Source organism: Heterodontus francisci, chromosome 1 (genome assembly GCF_036365525.1).
Source record: "Heterodontus francisci isolate sHetFra1 chromosome 1, sHetFra1.hap1, whole genome shotgun sequence".
Lineage (NCBI taxonomy): Eukaryota > Metazoa > Chordata > Chondrichthyes > Heterodontiformes > Heterodontidae > Heterodontus > Heterodontus francisci.
In genome coordinates this window covers 63874939-63888763 of record NC_090371.1, presented here as the reverse complement: position 1 = coordinate 63888763, position 13825 = coordinate 63874939, and the positions used below count along the sequence as shown (strand labels likewise).

Sequence of the window (13825 nt, the reverse complement as noted above, 5' to 3'; positions counted from 1 at the left end):
ATAACTATTACGGCTAATACAGCAGTTCAGAGGCTGTGTAATCTGTTGTGAATGGCTCACTTCCTGTATCCACAAAGCATCTTTATGACCTATAATGCACAAATCAGGAATCTGGTGGAATACTGTCCACTGGATGGGTGCAGATTCAACAATTCTCAAGAAGCTTAATACTAGTCTGAACAAAGCAGTTCACCTGATCGATGCCCCATCCACTGACTCCATCATCAGCTGACCCTGACCACTATATGTACTATCTACAGTATGTACTGCAATGATTCACTAAGGCTTCTTCAGCAGCTTCTCCCAAATTCATGACCTCCACCAGCAAGAAAGACAAGGGCAGCAGATGCATAGGAACACTAGTGCCTCCGAGTCACATAACATTTTAACAGCATATATCACCATTCCTTTATTGTCACCGGGTCAAGTAATGAACTCCCTACTTAACAACATTGAGGGAGCACCTTCACCAAATTCGACTGCAGCAGTTCAAGGCGGCTCAGCACCACCTTCTTAAGGGCAACTCAGGATGGACAATAAATGCCGGCCTTGCCAGCAATACCCACATCTAGACAGCAAATAAAAATCTACAGCTTTCATATCCATTTTCTGATGCTAGCCCACAATTTACCAGATTTATGAATTGAAGTCAATTTTACAGCAAGCTATGAACAGGTTTTGATTTCTAAGCCTCTGTGCTACTAGCCCAGCGTTATAACCACTGGGCTACGTAAGTAACAAATGCAGCAAAAATGGTTCTATTTGAATTAAAAAGGTGCTTGCTGCATAAAAGTTATTGAAAAAAAATCCTTTCAGAGCAGCTAGTAAGGACACGTCTTGCACTAAGTGGTGTTTTTGACTCATTTACTATAAGGAACAATAATGTAGACTTTTTGGAGTGTCAACATGAAAAACAATGCACATTTTTGAAGGATCAAAACTGTCTCGCAACAGCTTCAATTGTTAAAATAGAATTAGAAAAAAGGGGATGTATTTGAACAGAGTCCATTTTAATTTGAAATTATAACACATTTCAGTAACCATAAACAAAGGTGCTCACTCTTTACAGAAGATCAATTATTAATCATAAGTTATTACATCATTGCTTTTCCTATATGGGACATAGATAGCCCAATGTTATCACAATACTGAATTTACTTTAAACAAACTCGGTTCAATACGAACACAACCAAATGTGTCTTTAATTACAAATAATAAAATTCTAACCATCAATCACAATATATTTACACTCCAATCAACTGAAAAGACTACATAGTTTAATGTGAACCATTGATCATGTTTACAACAGCTTTGTTTATCAGGGAACAAGGCTATGTCTTTAAACATTATACATAGCATATTGCCCTGATACACAAGTAATTCCACAAAAAGTGATCGTCAGTTTCCGATAATTCATATATGCAAAGATGTCCTGTTCTGTGTGGTGAGTTTTACCTTAAACAGGAAATCACAACATACATATATACTGTCATACATCAATTGCAATTCCATGGGACATGGACATTGTTTCTCTGGTACCAGTCACATACATAAGAACAGAGCAAAGGTGAGGGAATGAGGATGTAATTGCTATGTAGATCCAATATGGCACAGGAGCTGTATTTCCAAAGGGACAGAACCAAAGTCCTTGTCGGACACCATCACGGACATGATGAGAAACCCAAGAAATGGTCACCATCCATGGCAGAAAACACCAAGAATCTTTAAGTCTAAATAGCCACATAGCAAGTTTCATTGAAAAAGCCACTACAGGTATCACTGTGGAACAGTGCAGTGCAGGCCTTTGTGGGAGATGCAACGCAGCCTAAAAGAAAGAAAAGTGTTGTTATTGCATTGTATTTTAATGCCAAATGATGGCTGCTATAATTTTGCTTTAAAAAGTGTATAATTTTTAAGCAACTTTCTTGGGTCCACCATTGGAAATTATTAGAAATGTTACATTGCCTAACGTTCTTTGCAACCGCCATATTGTGTAGATAAATTGTGTAGTTATAACTGAAAACCAATGGTTTTAATTTCCAAGATATCTACTAAATCAGATGAAAATATCAATACACATCCACAAAATCTTAAAATATATCAGTGAGCTAAATGCAACCTTTATGGTCAAACTAAATTCTCCTTTCCAGAAAGGTTATCTAACTGAGCAGTATGTAAATACAGCTGTATATTATAAATAAATCCTTGGCATCAGGTGGCAGGACCGCAACTCCAACACAGTAGTCCTCGAGGCGGCCAACATTCCCAGCTTATACACACTACTGAGTCAGCGGCGCTTGAGATGGCTTGGCCATGTGAGCCGCATGGAAGATGGCAGGATCCCCAAGGACACATTGTACAGCGAGCTCGCCACTGGTATCAGACCTACCGGCCGTCCATGTCTCTGCTTTAAAGACGTCTGCAAACGCGACATGAAGTCCTATAACAATGATCACAAGTCGTGGGAGTCAGTTGCCAGTGATGGTCAGAGCTGGCGGGCAGCCATAAAGGCGGGGCTAAAGTGTGGCGAGTCGAAGAGACTTAGCAGTTGGCAGGAAAAAAGACAGAAGCGCAAGTGGAGAGCCAACTGTGTAACAGCCCCGACAACCAATTTTTTCTGCTGCACCTGTGGAAGAGTCTGTCATTTTAGTATTGGCCTTTATAGCCACTCCAGGCGCCACTCCACAAACCACTGACCACCTCCAGGCGCTTACCCATTGTCTCCCGAGACAAGGAGGCCAAAGAAAAAGAAGAAAATATTATAAATATAAAAATTATATATCGTGTTACTGCTGTTTAAAAGGGCATAATTAGTCAATCTCTTGTGGCGCTGCACACAGTAAGCCAGAGAATATGGTCACTATCGAGAGTCTCTGATATGTCTTCTGTTGCTGTTTCTCCTCAGCTCTCCTACTTCCGGCTCTCTCATCTCATCCCTTAACTCTATCTTTCTTTTCTTTCGGTCCTTTTTGCTTTTCTCTGCGCTTTCTTCCATTTTGGATGGGAGATGATGGGAATTAAGGTAGTATGGCACAATGTGGCATGGAAAGAAGCTAGAAGCTGCAGACTGCATTTAGGAGTGTGAGTGTGTGTGTATGTGTATGTGTGGGGGGGGGAGTTACAGAGATTGTGCCCTTCAGTGGGTTCCTGTTAATCTCCATTAATAATGCATACTTTCCCCTCACCTTTTTGCTGCTAATGCTTCACCTTCCCACAACCTCCTCCCCTTCCTAGCATCCCATTCTTTTCCATTACTACCGCACCATTTCCCTCTTCAACTACGCACTCCATCCCTGTATCCTATCTTAACTCTCCATCCACCTAATTCCAACTCAATCCTTTGAAGGGAAGATTGCAAATGGAGAGAGAGCCCCCTCAGCCTTAACTCATTTCTATCCTCTCCAACTCTACTCCTTCATCCCCTCCATTCTTATGTTTCACTCTGTTTGCTTTCAAAATGTATTTTTATTATTTAGATTGACAAAGGAACTAGTCTCTCTCCAAGGATAGGCACCATGGACATTTGACAAAATTATTGACTCAGCCATGGACATGGGAGGCAGTTAATCTGTATATGAAGTGTACAACCAATCTAATGCCATCAAAACAGAGACCTATTTAAAACACATTTCTCCCTATAAAATAGGGAAGCATACACATATCAATGGAGTGGAGCACAACTGTATTAGCTAGCTAGCAAGCAAAATAGTATGCAATGCCAATGCAAATTATTTTTGTTGGCAGAATAGAGCTACGTACACCATGTCACAAGGTGGTAGATTGACCTTATTGGATGACCTCTGTGGATTCACAATGTTAGGTGTACAAATTCATCTAATAAACCATAAAACCCAAGGAGAGGATTGTTATTGTGGTTATTGAGATGAGGCAGTGGAAAAATCAGCAACAGGAAGACAAACCATTTCTCTCACTGCTGTTTTCACAAGACAATTTAATCCGTGATGGTCAATGTTTGTGCAACATCTCCATCTACCTATAATACGTGTGTGAAGACAAGGCAGTCAACAAAAGGGCAGTGATCTCCAAATCAGGAGAGCTTTATAGGATGGAGCAGTTAGTTTTTCAGAAGAGTCATGTAAAACAGAAAAGCAGAGTGGGACAGAAAGAGGCAGAGAGATTAACAATACAGAAACAACAGAATCTCTCACAGACAAAATATCATCTGCTCACCAAAGCTAGTGACATTAGAGAAACACAATTACAAATGAAGAGCGCCTTTCAATTCCTCCAATAAAGTGATTCTCTTAAATTCACCTATGTCTATATTTTAGTCTATCACTGTCGATTCCGATTCAGCTCTGACAAGACAATTATTAACAAAAAGCTTTTCTGCAAAATGTTGAGCAGTTGTTACTGCAGGTATTATTCAATTACAAAATGTTTAGTCACTATCTGTAAGATTGTACTCCAGACCAACCAATTTATGTCCAAGCCAAATCTCTTACCTGTTAGCAAAGGTGCATTTATGACATAATACAATTATATGTTACAGAGACATTCAAATGACATTGGCCGCTCAGGTTATCTGCCTTCAAACTTGGTAGTAAATGATTCCCATTGCAGTTACTGATCTTTGACATACTGGTAAAATTTGTCCTTTAATCCAATTTGCAGCAAAAATGTTAATGACTGCTTCTAACATGGTCATTGAAACATCATAAATCTTGACTATGTCTTCGCCGACAGTTTTTAAAACTACAAATGCAGCACGGATTTTGTTAAGGAATCGTAGACAGTTCATCATAGATTAAGGCTTATTAAAGCTATCCAATACACTGTATATACTAACTATTGTATATGGGTCAGCATCATCCTGTATTCACCCATATCATTCAGCCCTGGTACACTGTACTCTTGTATTTATGAGGAACATACAGTAAATGTGATTCAAAATGGATAGCAGTGAAATTGTGACATTTATATAGAAATAAAAGTCTAGTAACTTCCAACATGCCACTGAGCTTGTGTCCCATGTGAAGATAATGTATGCAGAGCGTAGAAAGCGAGACTTTCCCTAAGTGACTTTTCCATTTTAAGATGAGTTTGCATAACAAAAGCCTTTAAACTTGTGTTCTAAAATAACCTAGCTGCTAAGTTATTTTAAAACACAAGGTAAAAGGCTTGGTGCAGGGGTGTCTAACCTTTTCGTGTGGGGGCGCCACATTGCAATTTTTGTTGAACATAAGAACTAGGAGCAGGAGTAGGCAATTTAGCCCCTCTGGCCTGCCCCGCCATTCAATATAATCATGGCTGATCTCATCTCGGCCTCAACTCCACTTTCCTGCCCGTTCTCCAAAACCCTTCAACCCATTTCTAATTACAAATCAGTCTATCTCCTCATTAAATTTACCCAATGTCGCGGCATCCACTGCACTCTGGGGTAGTGAATTCCATAGACTCACGACCCTTTGAGAGAAGTAATTTCTCCTCATCTCTGTTTTAACTCTGCTACCCCTTATCCTAAAACTATGACCCTCTCGTTCTAGATTGCCCCACCAGAGGAAGCGTCCTCTCTACATCTACTTTGTCAATCCCCCTAATCATCTTATATTCCTCAATTAGATCTCCTCTCATTCTTCTAAACTCTAGAGAGTAAAGGCCTTAACTGCTCAATCTCTTTTCATAAGACAAACTCCTCATCCCTGGAATCAATCTAATGAATCTCCTCTGAACTGCCTCCAAAGCAACTACATCCCTCCTCAAGTAAGGGGACCAAAACTGTACACAATACTCCAGGTTCTTTCTCACTAATGCCTTGCACAGCTGCAGCAACACTTGCCTACTTTTATATTCTATTCCTTTAGCAATAAATGCCAAAATTCCATTTGCCTTCCTTATCACCTGCTGTACCTGCAAACTAGTTTTCTGTGAGTCATGCACGAGGACACCCAGATAGATCTCTCTACACTGAAGCACTCTGAAGTTTCTCTCCATTTAGATAATAATTTGCCTTTCTATTCTTCCAACCAAAATGAATAACCTCACACTTATCCACGTTAAACTCCATCTGCCAGATTTTGGCCCATTCACCTAACCTATCCATATCCATTTGTAAGTTTCTTATTTCTTTATTGCAACTTAGTATCCCTATTTTAGTGTCATCTGCAAATCTGGCTATAATACCTTCTATCCCTGCATCCAGGTCATTAATATAGATTGTAAATAGTTGGGGTCCGAGGACTGAACCCTGTGGCACCCCACTAGTTACATCTTGCCAACCAGAAAAAGACCCATTTATCCCGACTCTCTGTTTTCTGTTGGTTAGCTAATCCTCTATCCAAGCTAATAAATTGCCCCTAACCCCATGTGACCTTACCTTGTGTATTAAACTTTTGTGCAGCACCTTATCAAATGCCTTCTGGAAGTCCAGATATACTACATCTACAGGATCCCCATTATCCACTTTGCTTGTCACAGCTTCGAAGAACTCTAGCAAATTAGTCAAACACGATTTACCCTTCATAAAACCATGCTGACTCTTATGGATTGCGTTTTTACTTTCTAAATGTCGTGTTATTACTTCCTTAATAATGGATTCTAACAATTTCTCAACGACAGATGTTAAACTAACTGCCTCCCTCTCTATTTGAATAAGTGCGTTATATTAGCTTTTTTCCAACCCACTGGAACCTTTCCCGCATCCAGGGAATTTTGGAATATTATAACCAATGGATCCACTATCTCCGCTGCCACTTCCTTTAAGATCCTAGGATGTAGGTCTGGGGACCCGTCCCCTTACATAGGGGCGGTGAGACAATTTCAGAAAGATAAAGGCATTAAAAATTTATCTTACTATTAATCAAAACAACAAATGTGCATTTTTGTGAAGATGCTTTAAATGAGAATACTAATTTATTAACTTACTTTCTTGTCAATATGTAGGACACTGATTAAGTGAGATACCTGACATTTTTGCTTGCACAAGTAGTCAATGTCCGCCCGCACACCTGTCTAGCGATGCGGAATATTCCAGATAGATGTCCATCTGTCAGGAGTGATCTTGATTGCTTTCTCTCCCTCCTTTCTATGCCTGTCTCTCTCTCTCACATTCTCCCCCGCCTCTTTGTTGCTCCCCCCAGTGTCGTTCCCCCTGCTCTGTGTTGCTTCCCCCCACACACCCCCCCCACGTCATCCCCCCTCCCTGTGTTGTCCTCTCACTCTCTGACCCTCCCACTTTCCCTCTCTCACCATTGTTATGACCGAGGCAGGAGGAATGCATTGTCTTTGCTAGTTCCACTTCTCCACAGGTCACAACAGTTAACGATACAGCCAATTTTATCCCAGAATAAAATACAGCAGCCATGTTTCTTTAATAAACAACAAAGTTATCAGTTTATTATAAAACAAGACTTAACCAGTAACGAAGCAAAGCCTTAACACACTGATTAAAATATGGAAGTTCCATTTTTAAAAATTCCCCAATTACACTCACACTGGACAAAAACAGTACAGAAATTCACTCTGCAGAGGTCTGTTACAAAAAAAAAGAGGAAAAAAACCTTTGGCCAAATACTTGCTAATTCTTGACAAAAAAAGAAAAAAGATATAGAAGGAAGTTAGTTGTCCCGTTTTGGTCTGGCATCTGGGTATACGGAGACTGGGTTCATTTCAGAAGCAGTCCCTTCCAGAGATGTCAAGAATTATTCTAGTAGGCTTTCTAGGAGAAATGTGGCATCAACGTTTTCCCGCTAGCACACACCTGAATTACAGGATTTTTTTTCAGCTCCTTAGGAGCTATATGGCACCAGGGATGTTTTTGCTATTCCACACTGAATCTTGGCAAAATTTCTTCAAAAAGGTAGAAAAGGTGGTGAGCTGGGTGATTTCATTTTCCTTGTCAGAAGAACACCAACTGTCTTCAAACAGTTCACACCACAACTAAAACTCAAAACAATATTCAAACCCCAAACATTGAGTCTACCTCCTGACCTCCATAAACCTTGACCTATCGCTTCTGAAACCACTTTTTTCCAGGTCACCAAGGGTTCTGCTGTATTCTGAGTCCAAATCACAGGTGGCCTCCAGTACAGGTAGCTTTCAAACAACATCTTGTCCTGTCGGTGAACTTGGTAAAAAAAACACATCCATGGAATCTTTTCAATTTTAACAAAAGTCCTCAAAAAATAAATATATTAAAAATAATGGAAGCACTTTCCTAACACCTTCTCTCTCTTTCCCCCCACTTTCTCCCTCTCCCCCCCACACTCTCTCTGTACACCCACTCTCTCTCTCTCTCTGTACCACCACACTCGCTCTCTCTCACCATCTCTCTCTGTATCCCACCCCACTCTCTCTGTACCCCCCATGCTCTCTCTCTCTGTACCCCACATCGTACCTTCCCATTCTCTCTCTCTACACTCTCACTCTCTCCCAATGTACCCCCCCACTCTCTCTGTAACCCACACACTCGCTCTGTAACCCACACACTCGCTCTGTACCCCTCCCTGACACACTCTCTCTGTACCCCCCAAGCACTCTCTCAGTACACCCCCTCTCTTTGTACCTTGTCATTCTCTCTCTACACTCTCTGTCTTCCTCTGTACCCAACTCTCTCCCTCTGTACTCCCCCACTCGCTCCCTCTCTGTAACCGCCCCCCACGCTCTCTCTGTACCCCTCCCACTCTTTCTCTGTGCCCCCTCACTCTCTCTCTCACTCTATAACCCCCCACTTAGTCTATCTGTACCCCCCCCACTCTCGCTCTCTGCACGCCCCCCACTCTCGCTCTCCTGCCACCCTCTGGGCCCCCCACTCCCACTCGCTGCCCCCCACCTCTTCCCCCACTCTCTTCCCTCCACCCTCGCTCTCTCTCTTCCCCCCTCTCTCTCTCACCCTTCTCTCTTTCTCGGTCCCTCACCCCCCCCATCTCTCTCGCTCTCGCTTTCTCTCTTCCCCCTCTCTCGCTCTCTCTCTCTCAATCACTTCACTTCCTGCTTGCTCTCTGACTGTTGCTAAGAGCGGGAACGGCGCTTTTGAACCTCGGACCAGTTTGTGGTTTTCCGGTGGAAGTTTTAAAAAGAATTGGAACTCACTGGAAAACCCCGAATCTGTCCTAAGTTGGGAAAGGGCAGTTTCCAATGTCAGCATCTGTCAGCTGTGAAACTGAAACTTGCGAATTTTTTAAAAGCCGGTCTGAAGAAGCCAATGGGAAATTTCTCATCCGTGAAATTAACAGTCACTGACCCCAAAATTGTTTACCACGTACACTGGTGTCAGTGTACAGACAAGTTGCTGACCCCTGTCTCTCTCTGTTCCTCCTCTCTGCTGTCCTGATTTAGGTCTGCATGCTCCTTCCTTAGCTTAATGCACTTTCTGAAGTTTATTAACAAAAATCAAGTTTGTGTCATCATACCATTTTTCTCATTCTCTCTTACAGATGGTCTCCTTATTAAAAGAGCAATATAAAATTTACTTCAATTAAACAGTTAAATTTGTCCTTTTGTTTTTCAAATGTATTTGAAGGTAAGCTATTTTGTAGCAAGTCCTAGAAATTAAAGAAATTTATTCCATCACTATAGCTAACTGAATGACACTAATGCATCTTGGAAATTAGGCACACTGCATAGGCTAAGACTGCACAATCCAAATTCAGTGCAACAAATCAATAATTAATCATTTTTTGTGTTCATTCTTGGGATATGGCCTCTGCTGGTATTTATTGTCCATTGCTAGTTACCAGTTTGATACACTAAGAGAACTGCTACGCCACTTCAGGGGTCATTTAAGAGTCAGCCATGTTGGTGCAAGACTGGAGTCATATATAGGCATACATATTTTGTTTGTTCAATGTGTTGTACTACTGGTGAGGTTTTAAACTGGTTCAAACTTAAATTTTTCCTAGGGCTCAAGATCTGGGTATAGTACAAAAAAATTAGCACTTTTGAGTTTCTATCTCATTAAAAGGATTCATATTTCTAAGGTGCATGGAAATATGAATTTGATTACTGACTGTGTGTATGTGAATTTAAGATTGTGTACCCAGAATTGGAATTGGGATTAAAAAAAAACTTTTGACTGAAGTTTACTTGTGGCTCTGTGGTGAGGAGAAACGTTCAGTGAAAAGTTAAAATGCGATAGTTGCAAGCATAGTCTAAAGGGATGTGGAATTGGTGTTGGAATGTTGAAATGCTGAATCTCAGTGTTCCTTTCACCCCTTTTCACTATGTTGTTATAGCTCTCTCAGATAAAGGTGTTCAGAATTTTGCAGGAGGTAATGGGTTTGGGTGAGGACACAAACTGTGATTTTGAGATTTTGAATCAGTACAGAATGAGATAGTGTAGATGAGATCAGGAATTGGAAATTGCTTTAAGTGAAGAAAAGGATAAATTAATTAATAATGGAATAAATAATGGGGGAAAAAAATCAGTTTTTTTTTACTGTTAAGGACTGCAATGTGCTGTCTCTTTAAACATGGTTGGAGCTTACAAGCTGCAGCAATCTCTGCCCTCTGACTTTTTTAGCTTTAAGAATATTGAAGGGGTTTGTTTAATTGAGAGTTAACTTTTTCTTCATTAGTCATTTTGAAAGGCGCCTGAAGAACATGAAAATGACACAATTTATCTTTTCTCGCTTAAAGCACGTACTTTGTGTTCTGTGTTTAGTTAATAATTGTTAGTCTGAATTAATGTGGAATTATTAAGGTTAAGTAGTTAAGTTGTGAGAATTCAAATTTCATTGAGGCCACGTGAAGTTCTAGTTATTCTGACAACATATGTCGCAATTTTAATTCCAGATAAGAAAATTCACATATAAGTATTGGCAGTTTTGAATTTTTAAAACAATTTTAATGGTGTTAATTGGAGCTTGGAATGTTCAAGGTGTTTCTGGTTGTTTAATCACCTTGGTTGTATTAATAACCTTGGGGATTTTTTTTTACAAAAGCTAAAAGTTTGGAAATAATTGGAGTTTGAATTTTAAGTTTTGAAATTGATGAATATATTTGGAAAAATTAACCCATTAGGCTCTTAAGCCGAGACACAGAGATTCTTCGTTTTTATCTCTTTTAAATAGATGACCATGATTTTCAGCTCCACATGAATAATGCAACAAGAGAACTAGCAGCAAGTGATAAGATCTTATCTGCAGACATCCAATGTCAAGGAATAGTGATGATTTGAACTAAAGGTTGTACCTTTCAAAGACTTGGCTTTAGCCTATCTAGGGTTTCATATCTTCGGGGACAAAGAGTTCAAGAATGGGAAATATTAATTACCAAAGTTCTGTCTTTAATGTAAAAGACATGGAGACTGGCCTTCACTGGTTCTGAAATTGGAAGTGATACAATAAATTGATATGAGTTGCTATTTCAAGCACTTGAGAAAGAGAAGGTTTACTGAAGTTTAAAGGGATCATCAAATTTTCATTAAAAGCAACCAATGAAAAGCAGTCCAGGTGGTTCCTAAGTATCAAGGAATAACGTTTCTTTTGCAGAAAAATAAACTTGGAGATTGACAAAAGCATTTGAATCTGGGTAATTTTTGAAGGGATAAGATTTAAGGCACAATATAAGGGTTATTTTTGAGAAAAGAAAGGCTGTCTAAAACAGAGTGTAGACAAACAAAATATGTTAATGCCTGGAATCAAGTAGAAATGTTTGATTTTTATGAAAAAGATCTTATGAGGATGTTGTATTGAATCACAGAATGGTTACAGCACAGAAGACTGCCATTCAGCCCATTGTGTCCATGCCGGCCCTCTGCTCTTGCACCTAGTCCCATTCCCCTGCCTTTTCCCCATAGCCCTGCAATTCCTTTTGCTTCAGATAATTCTCCAAATCCCTTTTGAAGGCCTTGATTGAATCTGCCTCCAATACACTCTTAAGCAGTGCATTCTAGATCCTAACAACTCGCTGGGTAATAAAGTTTTTCCTCACGTCGTTGTTGCTTCTTTTGCCAATCACCTTCAATCGGAGTTCACTGGTTCTGGACCCTCTGCCAATGGGAACAATTTCTCCCTATCTACTCTGTCCAGACCCCTCATAATCTTGAGCATCTCTATCAAATCACCTCTTAATCTTCTCTTCTCCAAGGAGAACAGCCCCAGCTTCTCCAACCTATCTACATAACTGAAGTTCCCACCCCAGAACCATTCTCGTAAATCTTATCTACACCCTCCAATGCCTTCACATCCTTCCAAATGTGTGGTGCCCAGAATTGGACACAATACTCCAGTTGAGGCCGAGCCAGTGTTCTTTACAGGTTTATCATAACTTCCTTGATTTTCTCCTCTATGCCCCTATTTATAAAATCCAGGATCCCATATACTTTATTAACCTGCCCTGCAAACTTCAGTCATTTGTTCACATATATCCCAGGTCTCTCTGCTCCCACACCACCTTTAGAATTGTATCCTTTAATTTATATTGCTTCTCCTCATTCTTCCTACCAAAATGAATCACTTCTCAGCTTTCTGCATTGGACTGTAGTTTCTCCAGGGCCAACCAATGGGCTAGTAATAATTGCCAATCGATGTTCATCACCAAATTACACTGGTAATTTTAAATTTAACAGAGTTAAGGAGGCCAGAGCGGTGTAAAACCAAAACTGTGCAAGAATATGAAAGGTTGATGCGCAAATTGATTGGGGAATTTTAGAAAAGAACTAATGATGCAACAGATAGATAGATCTGGAAGCTCTGTATAATGATTTCCAGGATCGTCATAGGTTTAATGCTACTTCTGAATTAAATGACTTTGAGTTAATTAAGAATGCTGGGGAAAACAACAATGAGGAGAGACACATAAGAAGACAGCATAACTTGCTGAATGATGTTGCCATGATATTCAACACTGGTACTTCACTAGTTAATACCCTTTATTTAGTCACGTTACAAGCTTAGTTAAGATGGTCAGGAACTGCTTAAGGCATCTTTTGAACAAAATGAACACTTCAGAACAGGGAGAATTGCAGGAAGGTCAAGCCATGACCATACATCTAGGATTTGGTCAAGTATCTCAAATCCCATGTGAAAACAATCAATCTGATGTTAAAGGAAAGTCATCATGTGAAATGATGTGTGTGTAATGTATGGATCTTGGTTGGCAGAACAGGCCAGAAAAAAACCTGCAATGCATTGTCAAGAGAAGACTTCCTTCCTGAATAATTAATTGACATCTGAAGGCTATGTCTACCTACCAATTCAATTTGATTATAAGTCAGGTCAGGAGATTAGTACAGATGTACCTGGTAAGACACGAGTGCAATTGGCTGGGAAAGGAGGGTATTACCCTTCTGGGACTGGTGTCGCATTATCCTGTCTTGCATAGAAATGCAGCCCCGACTCCTTGTTTTGTGGAAAACATAGGGGTACGCAAGGGGAACCATTCATTGGAATATGATGACTCTCCAGGGTATGTATCCCATGTGGATGGAATCACGTTGGCAGATCCAGGCCTTACAGGGTTTATTCAAATCCGGGACACATTCATCTGCCCCTATGACATAGCTGAGCATGAAGCTCCAGCTTGTGGGTTTAATTGGGATCATGTTGAATGGAATTGTACCATGAAGGTGACTGTTGAGTTGCACTTTCCTGTGAGATCATCACACAGGGGAAGAGGTGAATATTATGTCACCACTATGCACTGGGAATACCAGTACAATAATCTGACCTGGCCTACTGCAACAGAAACATCTTGTTTTACCCCAGTCCGACTTGTAAGGATTGGAGCACCTGTGTTGTTAAATACATATTCGCATAAGCAAGTGAGTTTTGATGTAGAGGAGGAGTTAAAAGAGAAGTTGCACAAATACGTTACATGTTTAGGGGCGGCACAGTGGCGCAGTGGTTAGCACCGCAGCCTTACA

At 40.4% G+C, this 13825-nt stretch overlaps 1 protein-coding gene across 6 annotated transcripts in view; it reads right to left on the bottom strand.

The window, feature by feature from the left end:
* Positions 1-1008: 1008 nt before the first annotated feature.
* Positions 1009-13825, bottom strand: part of tmem267 (transmembrane protein 267) — a 47235-nt gene continuing 34418 nt past the window's right edge. For 5 of the 6 annotated variants that reach the window (XM_068048585.1, XM_068048872.1, XM_068048746.1 and 2 more), the window contains exon 3: positions 1009-1825. In XM_068048585.1, the coding sequence (XP_067904686.1) occupies positions 1490-1825 (336 nt within the window). In that variant the 3' untranslated portion in view covers positions 1009-1489. The remainder of the gene's footprint in view (positions 1826-13825) is intronic. The other variant, XR_010976634.1, reaches the window with a different exon arrangement.